Source organism: Eptatretus burgeri, chromosome 3 (assembly GCF_056783735.1).
Source record: "Eptatretus burgeri isolate ZD-2024b chromosome 3, Ebu_testis_v1, whole genome shotgun sequence".
Lineage (NCBI taxonomy): Eukaryota > Metazoa > Chordata > Myxini > Myxiniformes > Myxinidae > Eptatretus > Eptatretus burgeri.
The window spans coordinates 102,866,842-102,893,745 of record NC_140963.1 but is presented as its reverse complement, the minus strand read 5'-3'; the positions used below and the strand labels follow the sequence as shown (position 1 = coordinate 102,893,745).

The window sequence follows — 26,904 nt, the reverse complement described above, 5'->3', positions numbered from 1 at the left end:
ATACACTTTCTGAAACTTGACAGTGGGAAGGGAAGGATCGAAGATGTGTTGGTGCTAATGGATGCTTTCACAAAATTTTCAATGGCAGTCTCATGTCGGGATCAGACTGTATGAACAGTGGCAATAGCCCTTAGAGAACGGTGGTTTGTACATCATAAAATGGCAACCCGCATCCTTTCAGATAAAGTGAAAAACTTTGAGAGCGAGTTTATCAGAGAGGTACCCTTGGAGGACTGCACCAAGAGATACCCTTGATGGACTGTACAAATTGGCCATGGAAAGAAGCCCGGTGGGCAGTGACTGTAATGGAGGAAGCAACAGATATGAGTTGCAGGGTAGGGCCTGATCTGGGCCTAAGAAGGAGGGTGCTTCCCATGCCAACTGGGACATCGGTGTTTGGCAGATTTTTTTTTTTTGTATACCTTGTCAAGGCTTGTATGAGAGCGAACACACAACGCACATCAAGGGGGGCATGAGACAGGAGGGGAGGGAGTGGGAAGGACAAAATAGTGGGGAACAAAGACATCAGGAGATCTGTGGAAAGGAGAGGGATGGGGTGGGGAACATGGGGAATACAAGATGGACATTACAGGGACTTTCAGGAAGGAAAGCAGAGAATTTGAAGGAGGTGGGTTTGGGTGGATTATCGGGGGTAGAAAAGATCGAGGATTTGGATGGGGGATGATAAGAGGTGGTGGTGAACAGCTGTTTTGAAGGCCTGGACGGAAGAATGGGAATGAATAGAGTGAGGGAGTTTATTCCAAAGGTGGGAAAAAGAGGAATGAAAGAGTGAAGGTGAGCAGTGATTCCTGATTTTGGTAGTTTTACCAGAAGGGCGTTGTTGGCGGACCTTGAGCGCCCTGCGGAAATATGGTGGGGACAAATCGCAGAGAGCGGGGGGGGCGAGGCTGGAGAGGAGACGGTAGAAGACACAAAGACCACCGACCAACCTGCGGTGATTGAGTGAGAGGCCCAAAGACTCAGCCTCATTGCAGGAGATGCCGATGATCCGAAATGCCTTGGTTTCTACAGCATGAAGCCGAGAGAGGTGGGATGCAGGAGCACAAGCCCAGAGGGGAGAGCAGTATTCCATCAGGCTGCGGTAAAAAGCTTTGTCAGTGGTCAGGAGCTCAGGAGGGCCGAGGAAGGACTTTGCATGACGGAGGATTCCCAGTCGGCGACTGGCTTTGGAGGTGAGGTTTGAAATGTGGCTTTCCCATGAAAGGTCATGGCAGATAGTGAGACCTAGAAGCTTGAAAGAAAGGACTTCTTCCAGAGGATTGTTGAGAAAGTGGATGGGGGGGTTTTCTAAACGGTCCTTTCAAAGAGACATCGTGAGAGTGTGACATTTGTCCGGATTGAAAGACATGTTCCACGTGTTGGACCAGTTTATGATTTTATCCAGATCAGCAGTGAGTAAAGAAGCTGCTGCTTGCCAGTCTGAGGAATGACCGATGGTACGGCAGAGGGTGGAGTCATCAGCAAAGAGATAGAGGATTTTCCAGAGAGTCGGAGAGATCATTGATGAAAACCAGAAAAAGAACGGGGCCCAGAACGCTACCTTGAGGAACTCCAGCCTGGACAGGAAGGGGGGATGAAAGAACTCCATTTCGGGCCACACGCTGACTGCGACAGGAGAGGAAGTCTGCGAGCCATGAGTGGAGATGGCCTTGGATACCATAGGAAGAGAGTTTGGTGAGCAGGGCAGTGTGCCAGACTGCGTCAAAAGTACGTGATATATCCAGGGATACGGCTCGGATTTCCTGTCTGGCATTGAGGGCTTCCATCCATTGTTGGGAGAGCAGAAGCAGCACATCCAGGGTAGAGTGACCTGGTCTGAAACCAAATTGATGATCAGAAATCAAGCCATTGGAGAAGAGGAAGGATTTGATGTCTGAAGCGATGATGGATTCCATAACCTTGCTGATGATTGGGAGAAGGCTGATTGGTCTGTAGTTGCAGGGATCTGTTTTTGCACCTTTTTTGTGCAGGGCAGTAATGTTTGCTGATTTCCAAGCAGATGGCAGATGGCCTTGAGCAAATGAGAGGGTGAATAGAACAGAGAGAGGGTTCAAAGAAGAGCAGGTTTTGAAGACAGGTGGGCTGATGCCGTCTGGACTGGTTGCAGAATCTGAGTCGAGGTTTGACAGCAAGCTCTCCACCTTGTCAGGAGAAAAGGACACAGAGTCCAGGGACAGTTGGGTGCGACTGGGTAAGGTGGGTAGAGAAAGTGATGAGTTTTGGACACAAGATTTAGCTGCAAACACAGAGTTTAGGCATTCAGCTTTTTCACGTGCGGTATCAGCAGTGCGGCCATTTGAGGTAAGGGAGGGGATGGAGGGGGAACATACACCAGAAACAGATTTGATTTGACGCCACCAGCATTTTGAGGAGGGAGAGAGGTTTGAGAGTTCAGACTTGAGATTAGAAAGATGTTGTTTTCTGGCTCTCCTGAGAGTAGACACACACTTGTTCCGAGCTTTATGGAAGGAACTGAGATTACTCTCAGTTGGGTTTGCTTTCCATGAGGCAAAGGCAAATTGTTTCAGGACAACTGCCTCACTACAAGCTTCAGTGAACCAAGGGCGGGAGGAAGGGGAGGACAACTGAAGACGAGAGGGGATAAATCTGTGCATGAGGGAGAGCAAGTTTCTTTGAAAGAATTCCCAGGATGAGTTGATGTTGGAGAAAGTAGCGATAGGAGACCAGTCTATAACTTTGAGGGCTGCTTGGAGTCCCTGCCAATTGGCTTGAGTGAAATGCCAGACTTGACGGCGGTGAGGTGGTTCACTGATAATAGCTAGAGAGATGTCCACTTTGACAAGGACGTGGTCAGAAGAACCGATTGGAGTGGAAGAAAAGCAGCAGATATTGTCAGGGAAATTTGTCAAAATCAGATCCAGAAGAGATGGAGGACCATTGGTTGAGATCCGGGTAGGGAAGTTGACCGATTGAGTCAGTCCCAATGAGTCGCAGAAAGCTTTTGCTGAGGTGCCATGACAGGTGACAGAGGTACCCACACTGAGACAACTGGCATGATGACAATTGAAGTCACCACATAAGAGGAAGAGAGACTTTTGATGAGAAGATAGAAGTTGGTCCATGTTTTCAGATAGTGAGGTGTAGATGGAGTCATCACTGTTAGATGGACGGTACAGAACACATATAAACATGAGGTGGGAGTTGAGGGGAAGCCGTAGCCAGAGGTATTCCTGGGGGTGTGGGGGAGTGAGTGCAGTGCATGGAGAGTGAGGAATAAAGTCTTTGATGAAGAGAGCAACTCCTCTACCAGGACGATGCTCAGGTCTGTCATACTGGAGGAGGGAGTAACCAGGAAGAGATACTTGGGAGTCAGACACGTCTTGGGGGAGGAAAGTTTCTGTTAGGCAGATTATGTCTGGTTTGTCAGTGGCAAACTGTATGGAAAGATCTGAAAAGTTTGAGCGAAGGCCCCGGATATTTGAGGTCCATACTTTTCATGAAGAGGTAGGGGAGGGGGCTTTGGGTGCAGGGGTGGGGGGGAGGGGAGGGTAGGACAAGGGACGAGGGGGAGGTAAGGAGTGTTGTTGAAAGAGTGTGAGGGATTGCAGAATAGCTTGGGGAGGGGCCAAATGAGGAGGAGAAAGGCTCTGTGGTGCTGGAGAAGAGGGGGACAAGAGAGGGGGAAGAAGGCAGTTGAGGATTTGAGGAGGTGGAGTGAAGAGATGGAGGTGAGGGGGCAGTGGAAGGAGGCTGCTTTGTGGATGGGAGGAGGGGGGCAACTTTGGGAAGGATGAGTGAGGGGGATGAATGGTGGGAGAAAGGTGAGGGGGGAGTTTTTGAGAGAGGTGAGAGGGAGGCTTGGAGGGAGAAGAGTGGGATGGTTGCTTTGAGAGTGAGGGGTGAGAGGAGTGAGTTGGCACTGAAGTTGGAAAAAAAGAATGGTTGATGGAAAGCAAACATTCATTGCAAAATGGGGTTTTTAAAAGTTTAAGGTCAGTTATGCAATAAAACACATTTCTTGAGGGAAGCAATAAAGGTGAATTCAGAGAATGGAGAGAAGAAACGCTGTAACAGTTGGATTTTTTAAGGCAAGGAATGAAGGAAAGGTCGAATTGAGAGCAGTCTGTTTAAATCGTAGAAGAGTCGTGCATTATGATACAGTAAAGAGTACCACACGTGTGAAAGAGGAAGATGAAGCATTACAAGAGATCTTTTTGTTATTATTATTATTATTATTATTATTATTATTATTATTATTAATGTTTGAGAGAGTTTTCAACAGATTAGGTCATAGAAGTGTTGTGGAAAAAATTGAGGGAGAAGAAGAGGAGGGAGAAGAAGAGGAGGAAGAAGAAGAGGAGATGAAGAAGAAGAAGAAGAAGAAGAAGAAGAAGAAGAAGAAGAAGAAGAAGAAGAAGAAGAAGAAGAAGAAGAATCGGAGAAAGGTAGCGGTTTTTTATTTTTTTTAAAGATAAGAAATAGAGTGATTCGTTGGGATGGGGGACGTTAAGAAAGTAGGAAAGATAGAAATTGAAGATAATGGGGAGAAAAAACAAATAAACATGATTGTACACCGAGGGGAACAAAGGGTAGGCCTCTATACTCAAGGATAGGCCTCAAGCACCCACAAGACAAGTTCGACGAAATCTCACAAAATAGCACGATTTTTGAAACAAAACCGAACTCGGAACACACAGTAACATGTAGGTGAGAAAATAAACAGTTAAAACGGAACAGATAACGACCGGAAACTTAACTTTGAGATCGTCAGCAGGGAGCCCCCAAGGAGACCTGCCAATGCTCCAAACCCAGAACCGGAAGTCTCAACAGAGACTTGTGATTATAGTGATTAGATTGTGCACTTCTAGTGATTATCTGATCATCCGCATTGCTGGTTGACGGCTGAAGCAGTGGTTGTTCATCCCATCACTCGTTGACAACACTGTGAATGCAATAACTTTTTTGAGGTTGACTTCAGGTAGGAATGAATAAAAGAGTTCATTCAATATGTTGAAATTAGCCTGGTGTTGGCGCAGTGGTTAGGGCAGCGGCTTGGGATCCCAGTGTCCTGAGTTCAAGCCCCGTTGGCTGCTGAATTAACACCAGGGGGTTGACTCAGCCTGTCATCCTTCCGAGGTCGGCGAAATGAGTGCCAGTGTACTGGTTCCGGTGTATGCCCCGGTTAGAATAGGTGTACCATATCCCTGTGTGTCGTAAGAGGCGACCAGGGTTGGCGTCAGGAAGAGCATCCGGCCATAAAACATTGCCTCAAGAAAAAGCCCAACCCCTGCACAGCAGGGAAAAATGGCTGTAAAAACGGTCAATTCAATATGTTGAAATTGATTTGTGATGGTGAAATGCAAAGGACAATTGGGCTTGCTCCAGTTTGTCTCGTCGTCCCTACTCCAGGCTTGGATTGGAAGTTTGCTGTCTGAAGTAATTAATCTGTTTGATTGATCTTTTGACTGTTTGAATTATTAACTAGAGTTACTAGACTGTTGTTAGCTATTTCATTTGAGATCTGGAGATGAGATTAGTTTTGAGCAAAGAAAATTCAGTGATGTTGGAGAAGTTAGACAGAAAGACAGGAAGAGATTCCTAGAGGGATGAGAATACACTCTGGACGTGGGAATAAACTCTACCTAAGCAAGGCAGTGGATTTGTCATACTGGTGATGTTATTTTTATTGGCCTCGATGTGTGAGGAGAGTTGATTATTGTACTTATGGTGTGTTTATACTCTGCGTGCTGCAGGGTTATTTTTCCATTCATCTGTCTGGTCTATTATCGCTGAATAAAATCCCTTCAGCTAATACCTGGCACCAGGACGATGCAATTGTTGTCAACCCGAGCACCCCATGACACAAACAACAAATACTCCAACAAGTGCAAACAGTGACTCCTGTTGAGGACACCACATCACAAGGATTTTGGCCGACGGGGTGTCAAACATCAAATGATGATGTTTGTAGTTGTTGCCAACAATTTAGTCTGAAATCAAAAGTTTTAAATTGTTTGTGAAGACAAATTCATCAATATAACGATGCAACAACAACAAACAAACAAACTCCAAAACATGGTTCGACACTAACCTGCACAGAGCTATGTGGGCAAGGCCTGGGCAGGCCTCGATCCAGTAATGGAGAGGTACACGAACTTGTCAGCACTGAGGGTCTTGCTGGGAGGGAAGAACTCTGCCGCTCATCCTCCAGCAGTCGCCTGCGTGACCAGATAAAGAACCGAGAGAGGAATCACTCTCCACTTGTCCTCTTTAGCAATAAAGCGTCAATAACGAGCATTGTGACACACATATGGAGAGAGAGAGAGAGAGAGAGAGAGAGAGAGAGAGAGAGAGAGAGAGAGAGAGATAGACAGAGAGAGAGAGAGAGAGAGAGAGAGAGAGAGGGAGAGAGAGAGAGAGAGAGAGAGAGAGAGAGAGAGAGAGAGAGAGAGAGAGAGAGAGAGAGAGATAGACAGAGAATGAGAGATAGAGAGAGAGAGAGAGAGAGAGAGAGAGAGAGAGAGAGATAGACAGAGAGAGAGAGAGAGAGAGAGAGAGAGAGAGAGAGAGAGAGAGAGAGAGAGAGAGACCTATGTTCTCTTTTTTATTCATTCTCAATTGTTTTTTTGTTTGTGTGTTACTTCTTTTTCTTTTTTAGGAAATAAAATGGTCTGATATATTATCATCAAGTCAACAAATCCTTACCTTTATGGTACATGAATGCAAGGGTGGTCAAATTCGGAATGGGAAGGAAAAAAACAGCACAGACTTCAAATTTTTTAAAAAAAATAATCCCCCAAGCTTATCAATAATCTAATAGTCTTCTCTCAAAATCATTAATGCCAACCCCTATCTTGGTCCTCGAGGGTAATTCCGAGTCTGTGCACTTGCCTCTGGGTTGTTTAATCTGGCTTCGATTCTCAACCTGATTATAAACTGTCTGAGTGGTGCTTTGCAGATGGAATTGTATCATTGAGTACACCTTCCCACAAATGGGACGTTGAGCCGGGTGTCCTGTCTACCAGGTTTGATTGCTGGTCCATGTTAACGACCACAACTAGTCGTTTGATGAAGAATATCCATTGTCGCCAGCACCCTGACCAGATTCCAAATTCCAAATTCCTACCCTAGTGTGCAAGGCTAGTGGCACAGCTGTGCCTCAGTAATGACGTAATGAGCAGGCCAAATTCGTTATCGAAAACCGGTCCAATATGCAAGCACCAATAACAACAACAGCCTCCTCGTTACATATGGCAACAAATTATAAATTCATCATTAAATCTCATTTTCATTCTTCACATGCTTTACTGTACAGTTTTAAAGGTGGTTAAGAAAAGCACAAATATTTTAAACTCCTCATGTAAAGTTCATTCCCAACAAAGCTGGAAACACCAAGTAGTATCGAAGTTCATTGAAAGCACAACATTGGCAGGTTCGGCAAAATAAGATTGGAAATGAGACATTGCTATCATGAATATCACATACCTAACCCTTTTGATGTGCATAGGCTGAGAGGGGCAGTGGAATCGTTGGTTTAGTGTGTTGTTGGGTGCGATCGGGTGAGGTGAAGACGATTGAGAAGAAACGTGCGGAGAAGCAGGACGAGGTGATCCAGAGAGGCCAGACTCAACCAAGCCTCGGACTCCATCAAATGCGGCGCTCATTCCGTTCACAAGTGCCTCCAAGTCCACATCGTCATCTACACACCAGCATCGGGAAACGATCCATCAGAAAACTCGGCACAAAGCTTCAAGAAAAGGAGAGAGTGTGACACACTTAATTGCAATAGATTATAGGATACTAATTTTTGTCTTTCATTTGCTATGGAACCTGTATTTTAGTTGCAAGTTAAAGCCAGTTAAAATGCATCACAGGTTAGTGTCGTTTTCAGTAATTTCAGGAGAGATCGTTTTTGGGTACAAAATCTAAAGTTTATTTTAGAGAGGAAGGTACAAAATCAAAATCTAGAAGGGAAGGACTTTAAACAATGTAAGATGCCCAGTTTGGAGGCAAAGTTTGGAGACGATGCCCAGTCTGGCTTTAGAGACCAACCTTGAAATGTGGTTTGCCCAAGAAAGATCATGGCTGACAGTGAGATCCAGGAGTTTTCATGACTGAACTTCCACAAAAGGATTGTTAAGAAAGTATATTTGGAGGGGTGGGGGTTGGGGTGGGGGGTGCCAGACAGTTCTTTAGGAGAGAGACAGTGAGAGTGTGAATTTGTCTGTATTGAAAGACATATTCCAAATGTTTCAACAACTTGTGATTTTGTGAAGATCTGAAGAGAGAGAGAGAAGAGGCTGCAGGCTACCTGTCTGAAGGATGTGGGATGTTACTTATGCTGGAGATTGCAGTCATCAGCAAATGACTGTCATGTAAGGACCTGGAAGTCCCTGCCGTGTCCATCTTGTTCACCCCGTGTACCCCGCCCCATCCTTCTCCCTTCCACAGATCTCCTCATGTCTCTGTTCCCCACTATTTTTCCCTTCCCTCTCCTGCCCCTCTTGTCTCCTGCTCCCCTTGTTGTACGTTCTGTGTATTAGCATTCATAGGAGCCTCAACAGTGTATACAAAAAAAATGGATGAAGGGGATTTCCCAGGGAGTCAGAGAGATCATTGATGAAGAACAGGAATAGGACTGGGCCACTAAAACTGCCTCAGGGCACACCAGCCTTGATAGGTAGAGGGGATTCTGATGAAAGCCACTCATTGGCTACAAGAGTGTAGGAAGTCAGTAAGCCATGTGTAGAGTTGGCTTTGGATACCATAGGCAGAGTGTTTGGAGAGTAAGTCAGGATGCCAGACTTTATCAAAAGCACGAGATACGTCCAGAAGAAGAAGGCTTTATGATAACTATGAAGAAGGGTATGATAACTGAAGACGAGATGAGATTAATCTGTGCATAAGAGAGAGCAAGATTCTGTGGAAGAATTCCAAGGCCGAGTGGACATCAGGGGAAGTAGATATGGGAGAGCAGCCCTGAAGAGAGATGGCTGCTGGCAGTCCCTGCCAATTTGACCATGTGAACTGCCGGACTCGCCGGCGTTGAGGCAGTTCTTTGAGAATAGCCAGATGTGTTGACTTTCACAAACATACGATCAGATGAACCAATTGGAGCAGAGGAGGAGCAGGAGACTGGAGGATCTCGATAAAAAAATTCTTCATGCTGTAGGATCTTGACAAAATTCATATTCCAGTTGTATGTTTGACGTCTGCCTTGTAATTAATTTCCAACATATATTTTTTTTAAGCAGAAAGAATGTAATAGATTTATCACACATTGGAAAGATAGTTTAAACAGGAGATTCCCCCCATCAAAATAAACAGCAATCATAGACAGAAGAATTCCTTCAACTGTATTATATTGTGACAATTGTTTGAGGCAGATAAAAATTCAAACAACCATGTGCACAATTCCAGCACCTGGTACCCAAACAGGCCAATCCACAGGAGCTATCACAGCAGATATACTCGAGTGTGTGCGTGTGTGTATAATTTGTTTGCCTCATAATAATCACCCTTTAACTGTTGTGGAGCAACAAATTAGGCTACATTCAAAATTACCTATGTTCAACATATAACAATGGAAGCAATGAACAAACCTAATGAGAGAGAAGAGAGAAGGGAGAAGAGAGAAGAGAGAAGAGAGAAGAGAGAGATAGTGGGGCAGATAACAGCAATTTTTGAGAGGAATCGTGCAAATTATGATACAAGCATCAAATTTGGCACATATGTTCTCCAGGGGATTCTAATCAAATCTGCCTGATTGGCCATTTGAAAATCCAAATTTTGAAAAATTTGAAAAAAAAAAAAACTTCAAAAAAGTCAAGATCACGAATCAATGTTGGATGCTGGCTGAGATTGGTGAATGTTTCAGAAACATCATCAAAGACGTTCCAAGTCTGCCATGCAGTTTTCTTCCCTTTACCGCGGAAGGCAGACACGACGTCACATCCAGTGAACACATGGAAGTATGGGATTCCTCGAGCTTTCTCAGGTCCTATTGCAGAAACTACCTCATGGACTGGAATCCAACGTGCCTTGGCTCCTTGGCCAAAGGCAATCCACATGTTCTCAAGACCTAGTTCCTGTAAGGATGGCAGTACAGATATTGCTATGACTCTCTGAAAGCTAAAAACTAATCTCCGTCCATCTCATTAGCCTTAATGATCATGGACTTGCTACCATCCGTCGTTGCATCCCTGGCGTGTACAAATATTCAAGTGTCAGCTTCTTCATGACAACATGGAGACACAGCATCCAGTGACTTCCTTGTGTTGCTAATGGCATCTTCTCCTTTTGTGACAATGACTGTGCTTGTCGTCTGTGCTTCACACATCTTTTCCGCAAGGAAGTGAAACAGCTCAGTCTTGTTGCTGTCATCTCGAAGAAAGCTTCTCCAGTTACTTGGGGTCTTACTGGTTCCTGTCACTCTTCTTCTGATTCCTTGCCCCCTTTTCGACCTTGCCTCAGACTTCAGACTTGACTTCTTGTACACATCAAACACTATGTCCACCCTCTCGTACCTGGCACCATAGGATTCCACCTTTGCGATGATGTCTTCTTCAGCATAGTCATCAAATATCTTTGAAGTGCATGGAGGTAGGGCATTGATACGTGCTGAGCCATCAATGATGACTGCATCTCCCCTTGGTTCTCTGTCTGGGATGTTCACTTGCGAATTTCAGCCAGTTTTTGAAGTTTTATTTTTTTTTTCAAATTTTTCAAAATTTGTATTTTCAAATGGCCAATCGGGCAGATTTGATCAGAAAGCCCTGCAGAACAGAAATGCCAAATCTGATGCTTGTATCATAATTTGCACGATTTTTCTACTATCTACTACAGAGAGAGAGAGAGAGAGAGAGAGAGAGAGAGAGAGAGAGAGAGAGAGAGAGAGAGAGAGAGAGAGAGAGAGAGAGAGAGAGAGAGAGAGAGAGAGAGAGAGAGAGAGAGCGAGAGAGAGTTTTTATATTCTTTTATTGCAAAAGTATAAAAAGGTGTCTCACCAATGAGATAAAGGAGTCAGCACAACACTTAACCGTTTTTCATAGCAAGCAAACAAAATATATTATAACAAACAAGAGGGTATTTATAAAGGTAGAAAAAATTATCTTTCCAAAACAGATGAACAACCAATTATTTAAAAAAACATTTTAGGTTGATTCATACATTTTAAATCAGAAAGGAAACTCAAGTGATTCATTCACAACAGAGCAAAGAACATTTTTTACACACCATTTGTCAACAAAATCCTGCATTCTCCCATACTTGCAACAGAAAAAGAAATCAAGCTGGATGCGTGACACAACTAAAGTTCTAAAGGTAAATAAAACACAAGAACAAGCATCCGCTGATTCCACCTTCTTTTTCCTTGTCTTATAAATTGCCATTTTTGCCTCAGCAACCAAAAACCTGGCCAAAGCAGTCTCAGATTTGAAACTTGAGGAAATAGGGAAACTATAAATAAATTTCACCAAGGAAAAAGAAAGACCCATCTTTAAAAGAATATCATGCAAAAACTGAAAAAGAGGGACAAGTCTTATGCAATCTACATATGCATGACAAAGCGTTTCATTGTTTTCACAAAATGGGCACAATTCCGGGATCTCATTGGAAAACTTGTGCAATAAGATATTGTAAGGGAGGATGCAATGCACTCATCTCCATTGCAGGTCGCCCGAACGTTTAGAAATTGGGGGGGCATATAAACCTCTCCATGCAGGGACAAGAGGGGTCGAAGTTGGCAAATGTTCTTTCCATTGAATCCCGAAAGGACTATAAACTGAATCAGCAAAAATATACTGAATACAAAAGGAATACAGGTTCCCCTTCTCAATGGAATTTAAAGGTACAGATTTGCCATCCCAGTCCAAAAGCAAAACAGGGAAGGCATATTGATTGGGCAAATCCACAATATCAAAAAGACTCCTGAAACCCACTCCAAAACTCATTAATGCCTTTAAGATAGCAGAAAAAAGCTGACCAATTATCCGAATTGATTTCAACCCAGTAATGGTGGAGATTTCATGACCAGATTTCCATCTTTCTTTTGAAAAATCCAGCAGATTGTGCACAAGAAGTATATTGGACCCCACAAAATGTTGCACAAAAGCCCTACAGGATGGGATTCCTGTAAAACAGGGATTGTAGAAAACTGGTTCATTTAAGAACATCAAGGCAGTAAAGGAAGTGACCTCACGTTTCAGTGATAAAGCTTGCCAAGCGTTGATCACACTCTGCATATACAGAGGAAGTGGTGACACGTCGATCTTCAGGAGGTCGAGCAAAAAAAGCTCACGGCCATATCCTAGCCTGCCCGCTTGCTTTAGCAAACAAAGGGTCAAACTCTCCCAAGGCATGTGGTTATAAAGCAACTTTTTCACAAAAAGAATGCGGAAAGTCATGATCCTGCTGGTGATGTCAACAAGCCCTTGACCCCCCTCATTACGAGAAAGGCTGAGCACACCTGGTCAAAGCCAGTGCATACCACCCCAGAAAAAAATCGATCAGATGTTTTTGAATATTATTAATTAGCCAGGCAGGTGGCTGCAAGACAATAAACCTGTGCCACAAGATGGAAGAGACCAAATTGTTAATAACCAAAACTCTTCCATGATATGATAATTTGCACAGAAGGCCCCTCCATCTCTGAAGTCTGGAGTAGACTTTGTCTGTTCGTCCATCCCAGTTTTTCTGAATACTTTGAGCATCACCAAGGTGTACACCCAAATGGTAAACACTATTATTCTTCCAGGATAAATTGTTAGGTAGTGTTGGGAAGGAAAAATGCATTGCTAATCCAAAAAAGGAGGCATAACTCTTTGTCCAGTTTACTCTGGCTGAGCAAGCAAGGGTAAAATTATTCATAGTTTTCAGTAGCTCAGATACATCTTCTTGACATTGAATTGTAGTGCAGATATCATCTGCATAAGCAACAACTTTTATAGCGGTATGTCCAGAGCGACAGAGAATCCCACAAGCTTCTCACGCAATTTAACTAAAAGGGGTTCAATGGAAAGAACATAAAGGAGTCCGGATAAGGGACACCCTTGCCTTATTCCTCTGGTAACAGTAAAGGGAGGAATCAACTCATTATTTATTTTGAATAAACTATAAATATTGTGATACAACAACTGAATATATGATACAAAAATACGACCAAAACCAAAACCCTTTAGGATAGCAAATAGATAACTATGATCTATACTATCAAAGGCATGCTCATGATCAATAAAGATTAAGCCAGTACTTTTATGCAGAAGATCACACACATCAGCAATATCACGAACAGCGCCAAGATCGTCATATATTGATCATCCAGGCACACAACAGGTTTGATCAGGATGCACCAAAGATTGGACTACCAATTTTAAGCGAGAGGCAAGGACCTTTGAAAAAATATTGTAGTCGGTGGTCAGTAAGAAGACAGGACGCCAATTTCTGAGTAACTGGGTGTCTCCCTTCTTTGGTAACAAGGAAACAACGGCTCGCCGGAAACTTAGGGGGTGCTCCCCAACTTGAAAACTTTCCTTGAGTACTTCCAAAAGTTCGGGTCCGATAATGTCCCAAAAGGTTTTGTAGAATTCACAGGGGATTCCATCCAGACCAGGAGCTTTCCCGGACGCCATACTGGAAAGAGCAAGACCCAACTCCTCCAGCGTGATGGAACTCTCCAAAGAGGCTCGCTGCGACTCAGACAACTTAGGTAAAGGTTCAATTATAGCTTTTGCAACATTCAAATCAATCTTTTTCGCACAGAATAAAGAACAAAAATAATCGACTACAATTCTTTTAATCATCTTAGGTTCACTAACTATCCCTCCTTCAGGTGATTGTACAGATAATAGTTGTTGTTGTGCTTTAGTTTTCCTCTCCAAAGAGAAGAAAAACTTTGATGAAGTGTCAAAAAGACTCAAATTTTTAATCTTAAGCCACACTAAAGCTCCTTTGGCCCTTTCATTGACAAGACTGTGAAGAAGTTCTTTTTTAGTTATAAATTCTTTACGTAATCCTTGATTTCTGTTCAACTCAAGAGGATTTCTTTGCAATTCTAAAACCTCTTTTTCTAGAATCGTTATCCTTGAAAGACTATCCCGAGAGTGATGAAGTTTATACTGCTGACAAAAGATTTTGATGTGGATTTTTACAATATCCCACCATTGTAGCTTGCTATGAAAAGTATTTTTCCTTCCGTAAAGAGAAGTCCAAAAGATTCTAAAGGCATTGCAAAAAACAGTCTTCCAAAAGACTAACATTTAGAGCCCAATAGGCACTCCTACGTTGAAGATCGGGAAAAGTTAATTTTAAAGAAACGAGGTGGTGATCCGAAAAGCCAGAGGGAGAAATTGCCGTAGACAATATAAAGTTCCGAAAATCATTATTAACATAAAATCGATCTAAGCGAGCGAACGATACCCTGTTATTGGAAGCTTGACACCACGAATATTGTTTAACTTTGGGGTGCTGCAATCTCCAACCATCAACCAAATTATACTTTGCTAAAATGGTCGCAAAGCCTTTTGCACTCTCAGGGTGAGGTTCTGAGCCATTACGGTCCAGAGCTGGCTCCAAGGTACAATTAAAATCACCAGCGAGGCACACGAGACTACTAAAATCAATCTGGGATAAACAATCGTCAAGAATGGAAAAATATTCGTTTCTTTTTGCAGGATTACTTGGGACATAAGCATTTAATAGTGTGATTTTATAGCCTCCATAAGAACAAACCACAAAAGCCAAATGACCTTGCATGAATTCGTGAAAAACAATTTGGTCCGATGAAAGACTTGATCGAAACCAGAAAGCAACTCCTGCACTGCAGCAATCAAAGGAACTGAAAAACCAAGAACCCCTTATTGTGGTTTGCCACTCTGCAGAACAAGTCGGTCCACAATGCACATCCTGAAGAAAAGCTACATCAATATGCTTTTGATCAAGTAACAGTCGAACATGTGTTTTACGTATAGGGGCGCGGCCCCCATTTATGTTTAAACAAGCAAGAGACAGAACCATTTTAGTAATTTATAGGTGGGTACTGGTTACTGAAGTTCTTTCCTTGCCAGAGTTACATATTTCCTCAATCTGTGCACGTGGGATTCATTCGCGCCATAGGCTGCTGGATTTTTAGTAATAAGGAATGCGGTAAGCATAAATTTATCGAGTTCCGGAAAGAAATCGGTTAGTTTAATTTTTTTCCAAAAGGTGTTGTGGAGGAACTTGATCACCTTCGCAGGAGCAGGGGCATTTACAACCTTGTGGTCTTGTGAATCTCCAGCTGCACCATCCAACTCAGAAGAATCTGATATTGAACAAGTATCATCGGAATCACACGACTCGTGTTCAATTTCAGCTTCTTTTTCTTTACAGATATAGCAGACATTGGAAATGGTTTCACGAAAAAGGAATCCTCAGGAAGCAGATTTCCTTCGAACTTTTCAGGTGTCTGCTTCAAAGTCACTGAGGTAATGGGTGTGGCTGTAGATGTGACAGGCAGTTCTATGGTACTCGGTGCAATTACAGTTTGGTGAGATTGTTCTGTGGTGTTAGGCACAACTATAGTTTGGACAGATGGTTCTGAGTTATTAGGCTCTACTGTAGTCTGAACTGCTGGTTCTGAGGTATTAGGCACGACTATGGTTTCAACAGTTGGTTCTTGGGTGTTAGACACAATCTCCGCATGAACGTCCTGCTTCAGTGTATGACTACCGACTGTATGGCCAGAACAAGTTTCGTCTCCGCCTGGGACATCTACTGATGGTGTGTTTTGAAGCTCCATAGTCTCCTCGTCATCACATGTGAGAGGACAAGCATAAACATCTGAAGGATTTTGGTTACTCTCTTTCCGATTGAGTGAAACCCTCTTCACAGCGACTGCTTCTGCGTATGAAGAAGGTTCGACTAAAACTGCACTTTGGTGCCTTCGTTTTCCTCGTGTCACCCAACCAGACTCATTTTTTGCATTTGTTTGATTTTCAGAGTTTTCCCCTGCCTCAGTGGACACCCCAGTGACCTCAGGTTCATTTACATTTTCAACTTTACTTGATTCTTTTTCAATGCCCCTTGGGCATTCATTTTTCATGTGACCATACTGTCCACATTTGTAACACACTAAAGTCTGTGATGTAGCAAAGATGCGGTAAATAAACTTTTCATGTTCAATTTTTAACATCCCGTCAAGCTCACGAATGTTTCGCTTTGGAATAATAAATAGTTGACGTCGAAAGGAAAGAATATGTTTTGTACTGTGGTCCTTAAAGCGAACAGGAATGAAAGTTATTTTTGAAACAACAGTGCCATACTGTTCTAAAGCAGTTTTCATCTGCTCGTTTTTGATGAAGGGAGGAATATTTGACAGGAGTACCTTCATCGATGGAACATTGAGGGGTGATATGAAGAGGAATATATCCGGCTCCACAGTCAGTCCTGACTCCACAAGCTGCGCCACCATTTCCTCTTTAGCGAAGATAACAACACGCTGATTCATTCTCAATGCAGTATTACACTATGCATGCCGATTAATTTTCCGACACACAAAACAACTTTTTAAACTGAGATTTCGGGTGGTGGCGTACACGAAAACCCATTTTTCCCACTTAAAGACTCAAACAGCTCAATGATCGCCATGATTTAGGTGCAATAACACTCAATGCCTCGGGGTAAAAAAGACACCCTTGAACTGAGTGCACTCACTCACTCTCAAACTCCACAAAGGAAAAACAAGAGAGAGAGTAGAATATATACACATGTATATATATATATATATATATATATATATATATATATATATATATATATATACATATATATATATACATATATATAGATATATATATATATATATATATATACATATATATATATATATATATATATACATATATATATATACATATATATATACATATATATATATACATATATATACATATATACATATATATATATATATATATATATAAATTAAATAGAACAGGGAGCGATGATAGCAAGAAAAGGGGGAAAAAAATAAATAAAAATAAAATGGAAAAAATAAAAATAAAAGGAATACACAAGCGACGCTGGCAAATGGAGGAAAATAATAATACTAATGATAATAATATGGACGAGGTCCAAGAATCGTTTAAAGGAGCCAAAGCGATGGCAAAAACTAACAAAACACGTCGGATGGAAACCAGGCCTCAAAACCGCGAGGGGTTCTGAGAAACCCGAACTCCACCTACCGTGCGCACTCTCTTTCTCTCTCTCACTCAATGGAAAAGAGAAAACAAGGAGAAAGGGGGTCAAGAGAAAACGAAAACTAAAACATTTAGACGATGAGAAGAGAGAAAGGAGAAAGCAACACAGGCTCCACGCGTACCACCAGGAACTGAGCAACAGGCCTTCGCGATTGCACGTGCGTGCCAAGCGAGCAACAGCTGTGCAATTGTGGGAGGGGAAAGAGAGAAGAGAGAAGAGAGGAGAGAGGAGAGAGGAGAGAGGAGAGAGGAGAGAGGAGAGAGGAGAGAGGAGAGAGGAGAGAGGAGAGAGGGGAGAGGAGAGAGGAGAGAGGAGAGAGGAGAGAGGAGAGAGGAGAGAGGAGAGAGGAGAGAGGAGAGAGGGGAGAGGAGAGAGGGGAGAGGAGAGAGGGGAGAGGAGAGAGGAGAGAGGAGAGAGGGGAGAGGGGAGAGGGGAGAGAGGAGAGAGAGAGAGAGAGAGAGAGAGAGAGAGAGAGAGAGAGAGAGCAATCGAGAGGGCGAGAGGGCGAGAGGGCGAGAGGGCGAGAGGGCGAGAGGGCGAGAGGGCGAGAGGGCGAGAGGGCGAGAGGGCGAGAGGGCGAGAGGGCGAGAGGGCGAGAGGGCGTGAGGGCGAGAGGGTGAGAGAGAGAGAGAGAGAGAGAGAGAGAGAGAGAGAGAGAGAGAGAGAGAGAGAGAGAGAGAGAGAGAGAGAGAGAGAGAGAGAGATGGACAGGTGGATATTGGAGAAGGAAAGAAAACAAAAATCAAACATGGGGATTCCTAAAGGGATCCATTCTTCAACAATCAACTGAAGGTAAACTTAAGGCAATTCCATTGGTGTCATGATAACCACCAAAACAGTTTAATGAAGAGACCATTCATAAAAATATTGTTACGTTTGAGGGGGGGGGGGGTTGCATTCAAAGGGTAATTAGGATGTTTAATTAGGTATGCCATGCTGTTCGAGTTTACCAGGATCTCGATGTAATAAGTCGCAATTCAGTGGTGATAAGTTGTCTCGTAAATGTTCATTTCTTCAAGGGGGAAATGATAAATGTCACGTAATTAGATAGGGACACGGGATAGGGTAAGTGTGTCTGTGTAAACCCCTTTTGGTATTCTCTGAAGACTGGCCGTGACGTCACAGGACAGTGCAGAGGATGGCTCCGCCCCGTGATCATGATTGGCGGAAGGCGATGGCGGTGGGCCAATAAACGGCTCGATTGGGAGTGACGAGGAAGAAGGATAAAAAGGTTCTGTTCGGGGTCGAAAAGAAAGAAGAAGAAGATTACAACCAGAACGCTCGTGTTTTTTTTGGTGTGGAACCTGTGGCGGCAGAGAGCATCCTGGTGGCTGTGCTGAGCCGACCGTGCTCTTGATCGTGCTCTTGATCGTGCCTGGGAGCCTTGCCGAGCCTCGTTCCTCGCTTTGGTTGGCTCTAGGGTTCTGCTGACTCGGAATACGGGAGCGGGCGGCGGGTGGACCTGCCTCCCTCTCCTGCTCGCGGCTTGGCGCGGGAGCTGGTTCCCAGGCGGCTGTGGGCGAACTTGGGCCAGGACCAGGAGGTCGACAGCACCGCGGTTTCTCCTGCCCCCCCCCCCTGGCGAGAGCAAGGCCGGCTCGTCCGGCGCCGATCCAGGGACAGTTGCGTCCACACCACGATCCAGCCTGACCACCAGAGATAGCTACGTTTTGTGTGTGTGTGTGTGTGTGTGTCTGCTTGGCGCCTTAGAGGGATTGAGAACTGTATATTCATTGGAATTGTCTGTGTTTTTCCCCACGCCCGATCCCACACCATCCCGTCGAATCTCCCCGGATCCCTCTTCTTGCCGAGTCTTGTTATTTCTGGTAATAATTAGAAAAACAAATAAACATCATCAACTCAGTGAAAAGTGACTCGTGCCACCTTCCTCGTCCCGTTTGCGGTGGAGCGATTAGAACCGCCATGTTTGGGTTATAAACAAATAAACCGCCTCCATCGTTTCGGCTCATTCTACGTTGGCGGGACTGTTCAAGTCCCGTGGACGTCACATTGGTGTCAGGGTGTTGGATGTTCGAACCCCTCTAAATTATATTTGGTATCGGGAGAATATACCAAGATTAAAATCTCGCCACGAATTGGAATATAAAATTACTTCAGAAAAGCGCGCGAGCGCGGAAAAATTTTGGCGGGATTTTTCAAATTTAAATTAATTGGCGGCAAACGGGACTTCTGCACCATGGCGGATGTGCAGATGTTTGAGGAGGAAGGCCACGTGTCTGGCAGCGAGTCGGGGGAAGAAGGGAGAGACGGGGGTAGGGTTGGAACCTCCCCCATTCCGAGCGTGGGCCGTGCTTCATCGCCCGTAACGGGGCCGGCAGCGCCGGAAACCGGTGCGATGACGATCCAGACACTGTTGGAACGTTTAATAGGGGACATGACGGTACAAATGGCAAATCAATTCGTGGCACAGAGGGCAGAAATGACGGCACAAATGGCAAAAATGACGGCACAGGGGGCAGAAATGACAGATCAATTGGGGGTAATGGGGGAACAGTTGGGTGCACGGATTGATTTCATGAGGGATGAATTGGGGGAAAAGATGGAGAAAATGAAAACTGAGATGCAGGAGTGTGTAGATGTTAAATTGGGGGAAATACAAAGTAAATTCGAGGATAGATTGGAGGAAACAAAGGTAGAAATTACATTGGAGGGGGAAAATATACGGAAAAAATTGGTAGGTAAAATTGATGCCACGAACATTCGGGTTGATAAAGTGGATGAAAGCCTGGAACGTCATCGTGCCTGTGTGGATGCTCGTATGCAGCTGCAAGTTGAAGAGTGGGGAGAGCTGAGGAAGCAAGGGATGAATTTGGCGGAGGAGGTAAAAGGATTGGAGGCTCGTTTGGACGAACAGGATAAAATTATGAGCCAAGATGAAGTCTTGGATAAAGGCCTGGTAGAGCCGCCTTTTGTAAGTAGAGTGTCCGGGTTGGTTGAGGAGCAGCTACAAACTCGCGACGGAGCCTTGGAGGAGGTTGTGCGGGCCCAGAAGATCCTGCGGGAAGAGGTGAATCAGTCCATTCAACGTTTGGAACAGGAGGCAAAATTGACCCATGAGACCCTCACCACAAAACATCTTTGGCCACAGTGGGCTCCGAAATTGGATACGCAGCCACAAGGGTGTTTGATCCCTGGGCTGGATTCGGACAAGGGAGAAACTGAGAAGCGGGCCACCGTAAAAGTGATCCCCCTGGTAAATTTCGACGGGTCAGGGAGTGTTGAAGCTTTTCTGACGCAATTTGAGTGCATTTCCCGACTAAACGGGTGGAATGAGCAGGAACGTACAGGGAATTTGGTGGCAACGTTGCGGGGACCAGCCGCAGATGTGTTAAACGTCATTGCGGAGGGGATGTTGACCAGCTCCCACATTTGCGAGGCGTTGAGCCGTCGGTTTGGGTTCGCGGCAAACTGTGATCTGGTGCGGGCCCAGCTCCAGCACAGCAGATTAAAGCCGGGTGAGACGGTGCAGGAGCTGGCACAGGACATTTACCAATCAGTCAGGATCGCGTATCGGGACCTTACAGTGGAGGCATGGGACAGACTGGCACTAGAGAAATTTTTAGCTGCTCTTCCTGACCCTGAGGTCCGAGCGCTAGTGGAGTTACAGGACCCACCCACCGTTCACCGAGCGGCCGAGTGCGCGGCCAGGCTGGCCTCGTGGAGTCGGCCGGGTTGGGTGCCCGAGAGGCCATCGGTGACGATCCGACAGGCGGAGATTCAGGATCAGGTAGGGGGGCTGGGAGAAATTGGCATTACCCAAATGCTTCAGAGGATGAATCCTCCTGCTGAACCGCCAGGTCTATCCGAGATGCCGTTACATAGGTCGAGTCCGGAAATCACTGTTGGGGGTCGGGGAAACTAGATTGGGCTGAGCATATAGGGCCATGCTCGGCTGCTGAGATAGTGGCGAAGTGCCTCCTTTGGTTAAAAAAAAAATTAATTGTGGGAAAATTGGCTTGTGTTTGTAAGTTCTGCTGGGTTTTAGAGTGACAATCGGGACAGTGGGTAATTGGTAACAAAGCGGGCACAAGTGGCTGTCCAATGGCTGGTGCGTGGATCGGGTGAGAAGTGCTGTGTGAGTTGTTTTAAGTGAAGAAGTGAAATGTATGGTGCACACATTGTTTTTTTATTGGGCATGGTGTGGTAACAGGGAAGGTCATGGTCGGTGAAGTGTTAGAAATGCAGGTGTCACATGTAAGGCCGATGGGGTGGGGGAGTCATGTGGGTTTTGTGGGTGGGGATGATGTGCTTGTCCACAGGGATTGCTGAAGCTCACGGTGAGCGGGAATTGCGACCCCCTTCAAGGAGATTCACCACCTGGTGGTTAATGGTGACAGTGTCTGGAGGCAACTGGGAGAGGGTCTGGTTGGGTGACCAAGGCGGGTAGGACCTTGGCGACCCAGGAAGGCCAGAGGAGCCAGTGAGACCCCTTCCAGAGTGTTGTACGGGATTAGAGCTGATGGCTACCAGGGGGGAGGGAATCAAAGGGAGCGGGGCGGAGAAACGTCCGGGTTGGACTAAAGCTTACCTGTGGGCATGGTTGCACCTGAGATGCCCCCATCATCTTGTGGTAACCCACCCCACGGCCACGATGGGATTCAGCCTGCATGATTAAAATGAGGACCATGACCTAGAAATGTGATGATGACCATGGTGTGAGTGTTGTGAAGATGTGTGAGTCCCACTCGATCCCGCACAACTTGACAGGTGCAGCAAGGGCATGATGTCCGCATAATTTTGGGGCAAGCAAATTTGAAAATTGGCTCCCCAGGAAACGCTGGGTCTATTAGCATCCACTGGGGGAGGCGGTCAAGTGTAAATATCCTGTGAATAGTGTCGTTAAGGCTTAGAGTAGGAATGTAAAGTATAAGTGTTGTGTTTTTGTGGAACCTTTTGTTTCCCCTCCCCAGATCACTGGAAGAGTGCTGGGCAAGAGCGATGATCCGGAGGATGGAGTGCAACTTCGCTCAGTGCTCTCATGTGATAAAATAAAAAAAATAAAAATAAAAAAACGAATGATTGTTTAGGCGAGGATAAGGCCATAAGGGGGTAGTACATTAAGCAGGATAGGTAAGTTAGCTGCGACTCGCTGCCCATTGCCCCTCCTACTTTATTTCGTTAGGTTAATTAGGTGTGAGTCAGTAAGTGTTAAGGCTGGTACGGTAGCGCCTGTGATATACCTTGCAGGAGCTGCGGTACCAGAGGAGGGGGCAGTGTTACGTTTGAGGGGGGGGGGTATGCATTCAAAGGGTAATTAGGATGTTTAATTAGGTATGCCATGCTGTTCGAGTTTACCAGGATCTCGATGTAATAAGTAGCAATTCAGTGGTGATAAGTTGTCTAGTAAATGTTCATTTCTTCAAGGGGGAAATGATAAATGTCACGTAATTAGATAGGGACACGGGATAGGGTAAGTGTGTCTGCGTAAACCCCTTTTGGTATTCTCTGAAGATTGGCCATGACGTCACAGGACAGTGCAGAGGATGGCTCCGCCCCGTGATCACGATTGGCGGAAGGCGATGGCGGTGGGCCAATAAACGGCTCGATTGGGAGTGACGAGGAAGAAGGATAAAATGGTTCTGTTCGGGGTCGAAAAGAAAGAAGAAGAAGATTACAACCAGAACGCTCGTGTTTTTTTTGGTGTGGAACCTGTGGCGGCAGAGAGCGTCCTGGTGGCTGTGCTGAGTCGACCGTGCTCTTGATCGTGCTCTTGATCGTGCCTGGGAGCCTTGCCGAGCCTCGTGCCTCGCTTTGGTTGGCTCTAGGGTTCTGCTGACTCGGAATACGGGAGCGGGCGGCGGGTGGACCTGCCTCCCTCTCCTGCTCGCGGCTTGGTGCGGGAGCTGGTTCCCTGGCGGCTGTGGGCGAACTTGGGCCAGGACCAGGAGGTCGACAGCACCGCGGTTTCTCCTGCCCCTCCCCCCTGGCGAGAGCAAGGCCGGCTCGTCCGGCGCCGATCCAGGGACAGTTGCGTCCACACCACCGTCCAGCCTGACCACCAGAGATAGCTACGTTTTGTGTGTGTGTGTGTGTGTGTGTGTGTGTGTGTGTGTGTGTGTGTGTGTGTGTGTGTGTGTGTGTGTGTGTGTGTGTGTGTGTGTGTGTGTGTGTCTGCTTGGCGCCTTAGAGGGATTGAGAACTGTATATTCATTGGAATTGTCTGTGTTTTTCCCCACGCCCGATCCCACACCATCCAGTCAAATCGCCCCGGATCCCTCTTCTTGCCGAGTCTTGTTATTTCTGGTGATTATAAAAAAAGGAATAAACATCATCAACTCAGTGAAAAGTGACTCGTGCCACCTTCCTCGTCCCGTTTGCAGCAGACCGATTAGAACCGCCATGTTTGGGTTATAAACAAATAAATCGCCTCCATCGTTTCGGCTCATTCTACGTTGGCGGGACTGTTCAAGTCCCGTGGACGTCACAATATCATCAAAGCCATGCAGGCCATTTTGAAGTTTTGGACAAAAACTCCACTCAACCTGGATCTTTTACACAGCAAAAAGTCACGTCCCATCTTTCAGTTAACATGAGCCACAACACAAACAAATATTACTCTACCTTTAAAATTCATCAACATTCATACATTCATCACGAAAAGTTCAGGATTGTCAATTTGCTGGAATAAAATACGGCATTGGTGCAAAATTGGGTTCAACTGTAAATTGGGGGCAACCGTGAAGCTACATCGCACACATCATTGTTGCGATTGGGTCGCTTGGTTGTACAAATCATATGAAACAAGTGTCATTGCAGCTGTGCATGTTAATCAACACGGCATCTTACAATGCTGCTTCTTCTTTTGCGTGGTCCAATCATCAGGCATTCAAGATGTAAAACCAGCAGATCTCAACCATTTTCCAGCCTGCTGATCAAACCGTGCAAGAGCATTCCAACCTCCTACCAACTCGGGGATGGAACACCCTTCCACTAAGTGTTCTGCAGTTTGGGACTCTCCACAATCTCAGCTTGCTTTGTCAGCCAGGTTCTCGGTGTACATGCAAGCCTAAAAGTCTCCAATGGATGAACACAATCTGTTCAGGTGACACCACTCCTTTCTTGGAAGTCTGCTGCCAGCTGGAGAGGTCGAAAAGGGTGGCAGATGCTGCAGTCTGCCTTCAGGTTGCCTCCTTTTCCACTCTGAGAGGAGCCACTGTGTTTCTGCTCTCTGAGCTGTCAGCATCGACATAAAATTGGGCTGCCTTACTGAAAGGGTTCTGACTTCCGATTATTGAGCCGTTGAGTTTGCAGTGGTTCATTCATCTTGTTGTCGAGGGGATGAACTTCAGAGTTCGAAACTTTAAGTGCATCGTGTCTGGCTGCTGCTTCTCGCCTTCAGTGGTGACAAGGAATACCAGCAAGGAAAGGTAGGTGGTGGGTGGGTGTCTGTCAGAGGCAGCCATTGATGACTACATACATACAAATATGGGAAGTATGCACCACAGTGTGTCGCTGCATCCACTTTCCACTGGTACTCCAGGGGACTCCGTCTGGCCATCCCCCAGGCGGATGCCTGGCCCAATCCCATTTCTTAGAGATGGGACATTCTAGGCACCCACCCAAAGGTACCGCCTCAGGTTAACCCGAGGAGACTGCAGACTGGTGGACGACACCTTAGCACCACCTCGCCACACACCACTTCGCGTGTATTTTTTTTTTTTTTTTGCAGATTTAAGTGTTTTATGGTGGCCGGAGTACAAATCCTACCACTATCCTATGAGGAAAAGTAACCCACTGCAGGAGGACATCCGCAGACGCATATGGGCACCAGATATGGATGGCCATTGCTCACAAGGAGCTCCTACACCCTTTGACAGGTTTGGTTTTTTTCGTCCTGCTGGGTGTCCACATCCAAACACCCGCCTCACCAGGAGGACCTTGTCCTAGGCTATTGAGCAGTATCCTATGCTGTTGGGAACAATCCTGGACGGGTCGCCACTCTGACACAGGATACCAGTAGGCTGGCACTCATTTTGCCGACCTCGGAAGGATGACAGGCAGAGTCAACCCCTCCTGGTATTAATTCAACAGTCAAGTGGGATTTTCTCTCAGGATCCGAGGATCCCAAGCCCACCACCCTAACCATTAAGCCAACACCAGGTGCACACCCAACATGGTAATGGTCATTGAGGATGCAATTGATCACATGATGAGGAAATTAAACTTTTTAAAAACAAGAAGAAGAAAAAAAAACAAAGCAAGGAAGCTCTCATGATGCATAACACAAACATCAAGAACAAAACTACAAATCAGCAGCACATCTACTGTACCTGAAATCATGCCAAACACCTGAGTGCAATGCAGCCACAAAACCCAGAACCGTCACGACAGGGGTCTCTCCAAACTGGCCTTTCACAAATATGAGATATGGAGAGGGGGGGGGGGTGTTAATTAGCATATACAATTTTGTCTTGGGCACATACACAGCCCACCACCACCACTTTAGACAACCCTCTACTCCCCCAACTATGCAGGCAGGAAAACCCACGTTTCCTCTACGGGAGACTTGGGAACTCTGTATACTTTTGCGCTTCCACTGCGCCATGAGCACACAATGGTTGGCTAAAGAAATGGTGTTTGGGTGAGGGTATGGCGAGGAAGTCTGTGAAATAAAAACAAACGTTGTAATGAAAATTTTCACAGTTTTTTTTCTTTCTTTCTTTTTTTTTTCTTGAGCCAGAGTGCTTGCAATACCACCACCTCTCACAATGCTCGGTCCCCAAGTCTCCCTACATAGTACTGCGAGTCCCGTAATCCTTCGGTTTCGCTCGTCTTCCTCGGTTCGCAAATTGTACGGTCGCGCAGATGATAGATCAAAGTAACTATAATTGGCTCGCCTGCCAACACAAAATCGACAGCCCAGGAAAAGCAGGAGCCACTGTTTATTAGCCTTTCCCGAAACGCGGGAGAACATACGTCAACAGCCGACAACTATGGAAAAACCAAAAAAGAAAAAGTAGCCAATTAGTAAGAGAAAAAAAAAATTTGGCATAAACTTCCTCACAACCTCATCACCAGGAAAAACAAATAAATATAAATCCCTCCCTCTCTCCCTCTTCCAAAGAGCGTTTTGGCAAAACATGTGGTCACTTTCAGAATAGTGCCCCCAACTGTAATCACCAAGGCTTTCCTCTTGATCTCAAACATTGCACTTTAGAACACAACAGAGCAAAAAATAAATAAATAGATAAATAAAAAATAATTGAAGCATCTGAGTTGCCATCTCAAACTGGAAAGTGGATTTCACAGTCTTAGGATATGCTGCCCCCTGCTGTTGCATTTCCTTAAAAACAAACAAACAAACAAACAAGCAGTCATAGACTGGTACTTACGAAATCGTCAAATTGACCTCTGACCTTGTCTAATAAAAGCTGTCTCTCGAGAAGGTAGCGACGCAAACCACAAGTTTCGACGATGATTCTGTACCAAACCATCAAAAATCGAATGTTTGACCTCACTGTGACCTTGACCTTTGATCGATTTTGACCAAAATCTAATCAGCGTTAACCACCACCCTCCTGAATCACGTGGTGTAATTTGACATTGGGAGCTTCTTCCGTTCGAGTTATCGTGCTTAAAAACAAACACAAACACACACACAAACAAACCACACACACACACAAACACACAAACACACAAACACACAAACACACAAACACACAAACA

The 26,904-nt window shown here is 45.2% G+C and overlaps 1 protein-coding gene across 10 annotated transcripts in view; it reads right to left on the bottom strand.

The window, feature by feature from the left end:
• LOC147030560 (growth factor receptor-bound protein 10-like) overlaps positions 1-26,904 on the bottom strand; it is a 250,037-nt gene that overhangs the window by 127,587 nt on the left and 95,546 nt on the right. For 9 of the 10 annotated variants that reach the window (XM_085874741.1, XM_085874749.1, XM_085874740.1 and 6 more), the window contains 2 exons: positions 7,468-7,681; positions 6,074-6,200 (listed from right to left, as the gene is read on the bottom strand). In XM_085874741.1, coding sequence (XP_085730867.1) covers positions 6,074-6,200; positions 7,468-7,681 — 341 coding nt within the window. Of the gene's footprint in view, positions 1-6,073; positions 6,201-7,467; positions 7,682-25,508; positions 25,588-26,904 lie in introns of all 10 variants that reach the window. The other variant, XM_085874748.1, reaches the window with a different exon arrangement.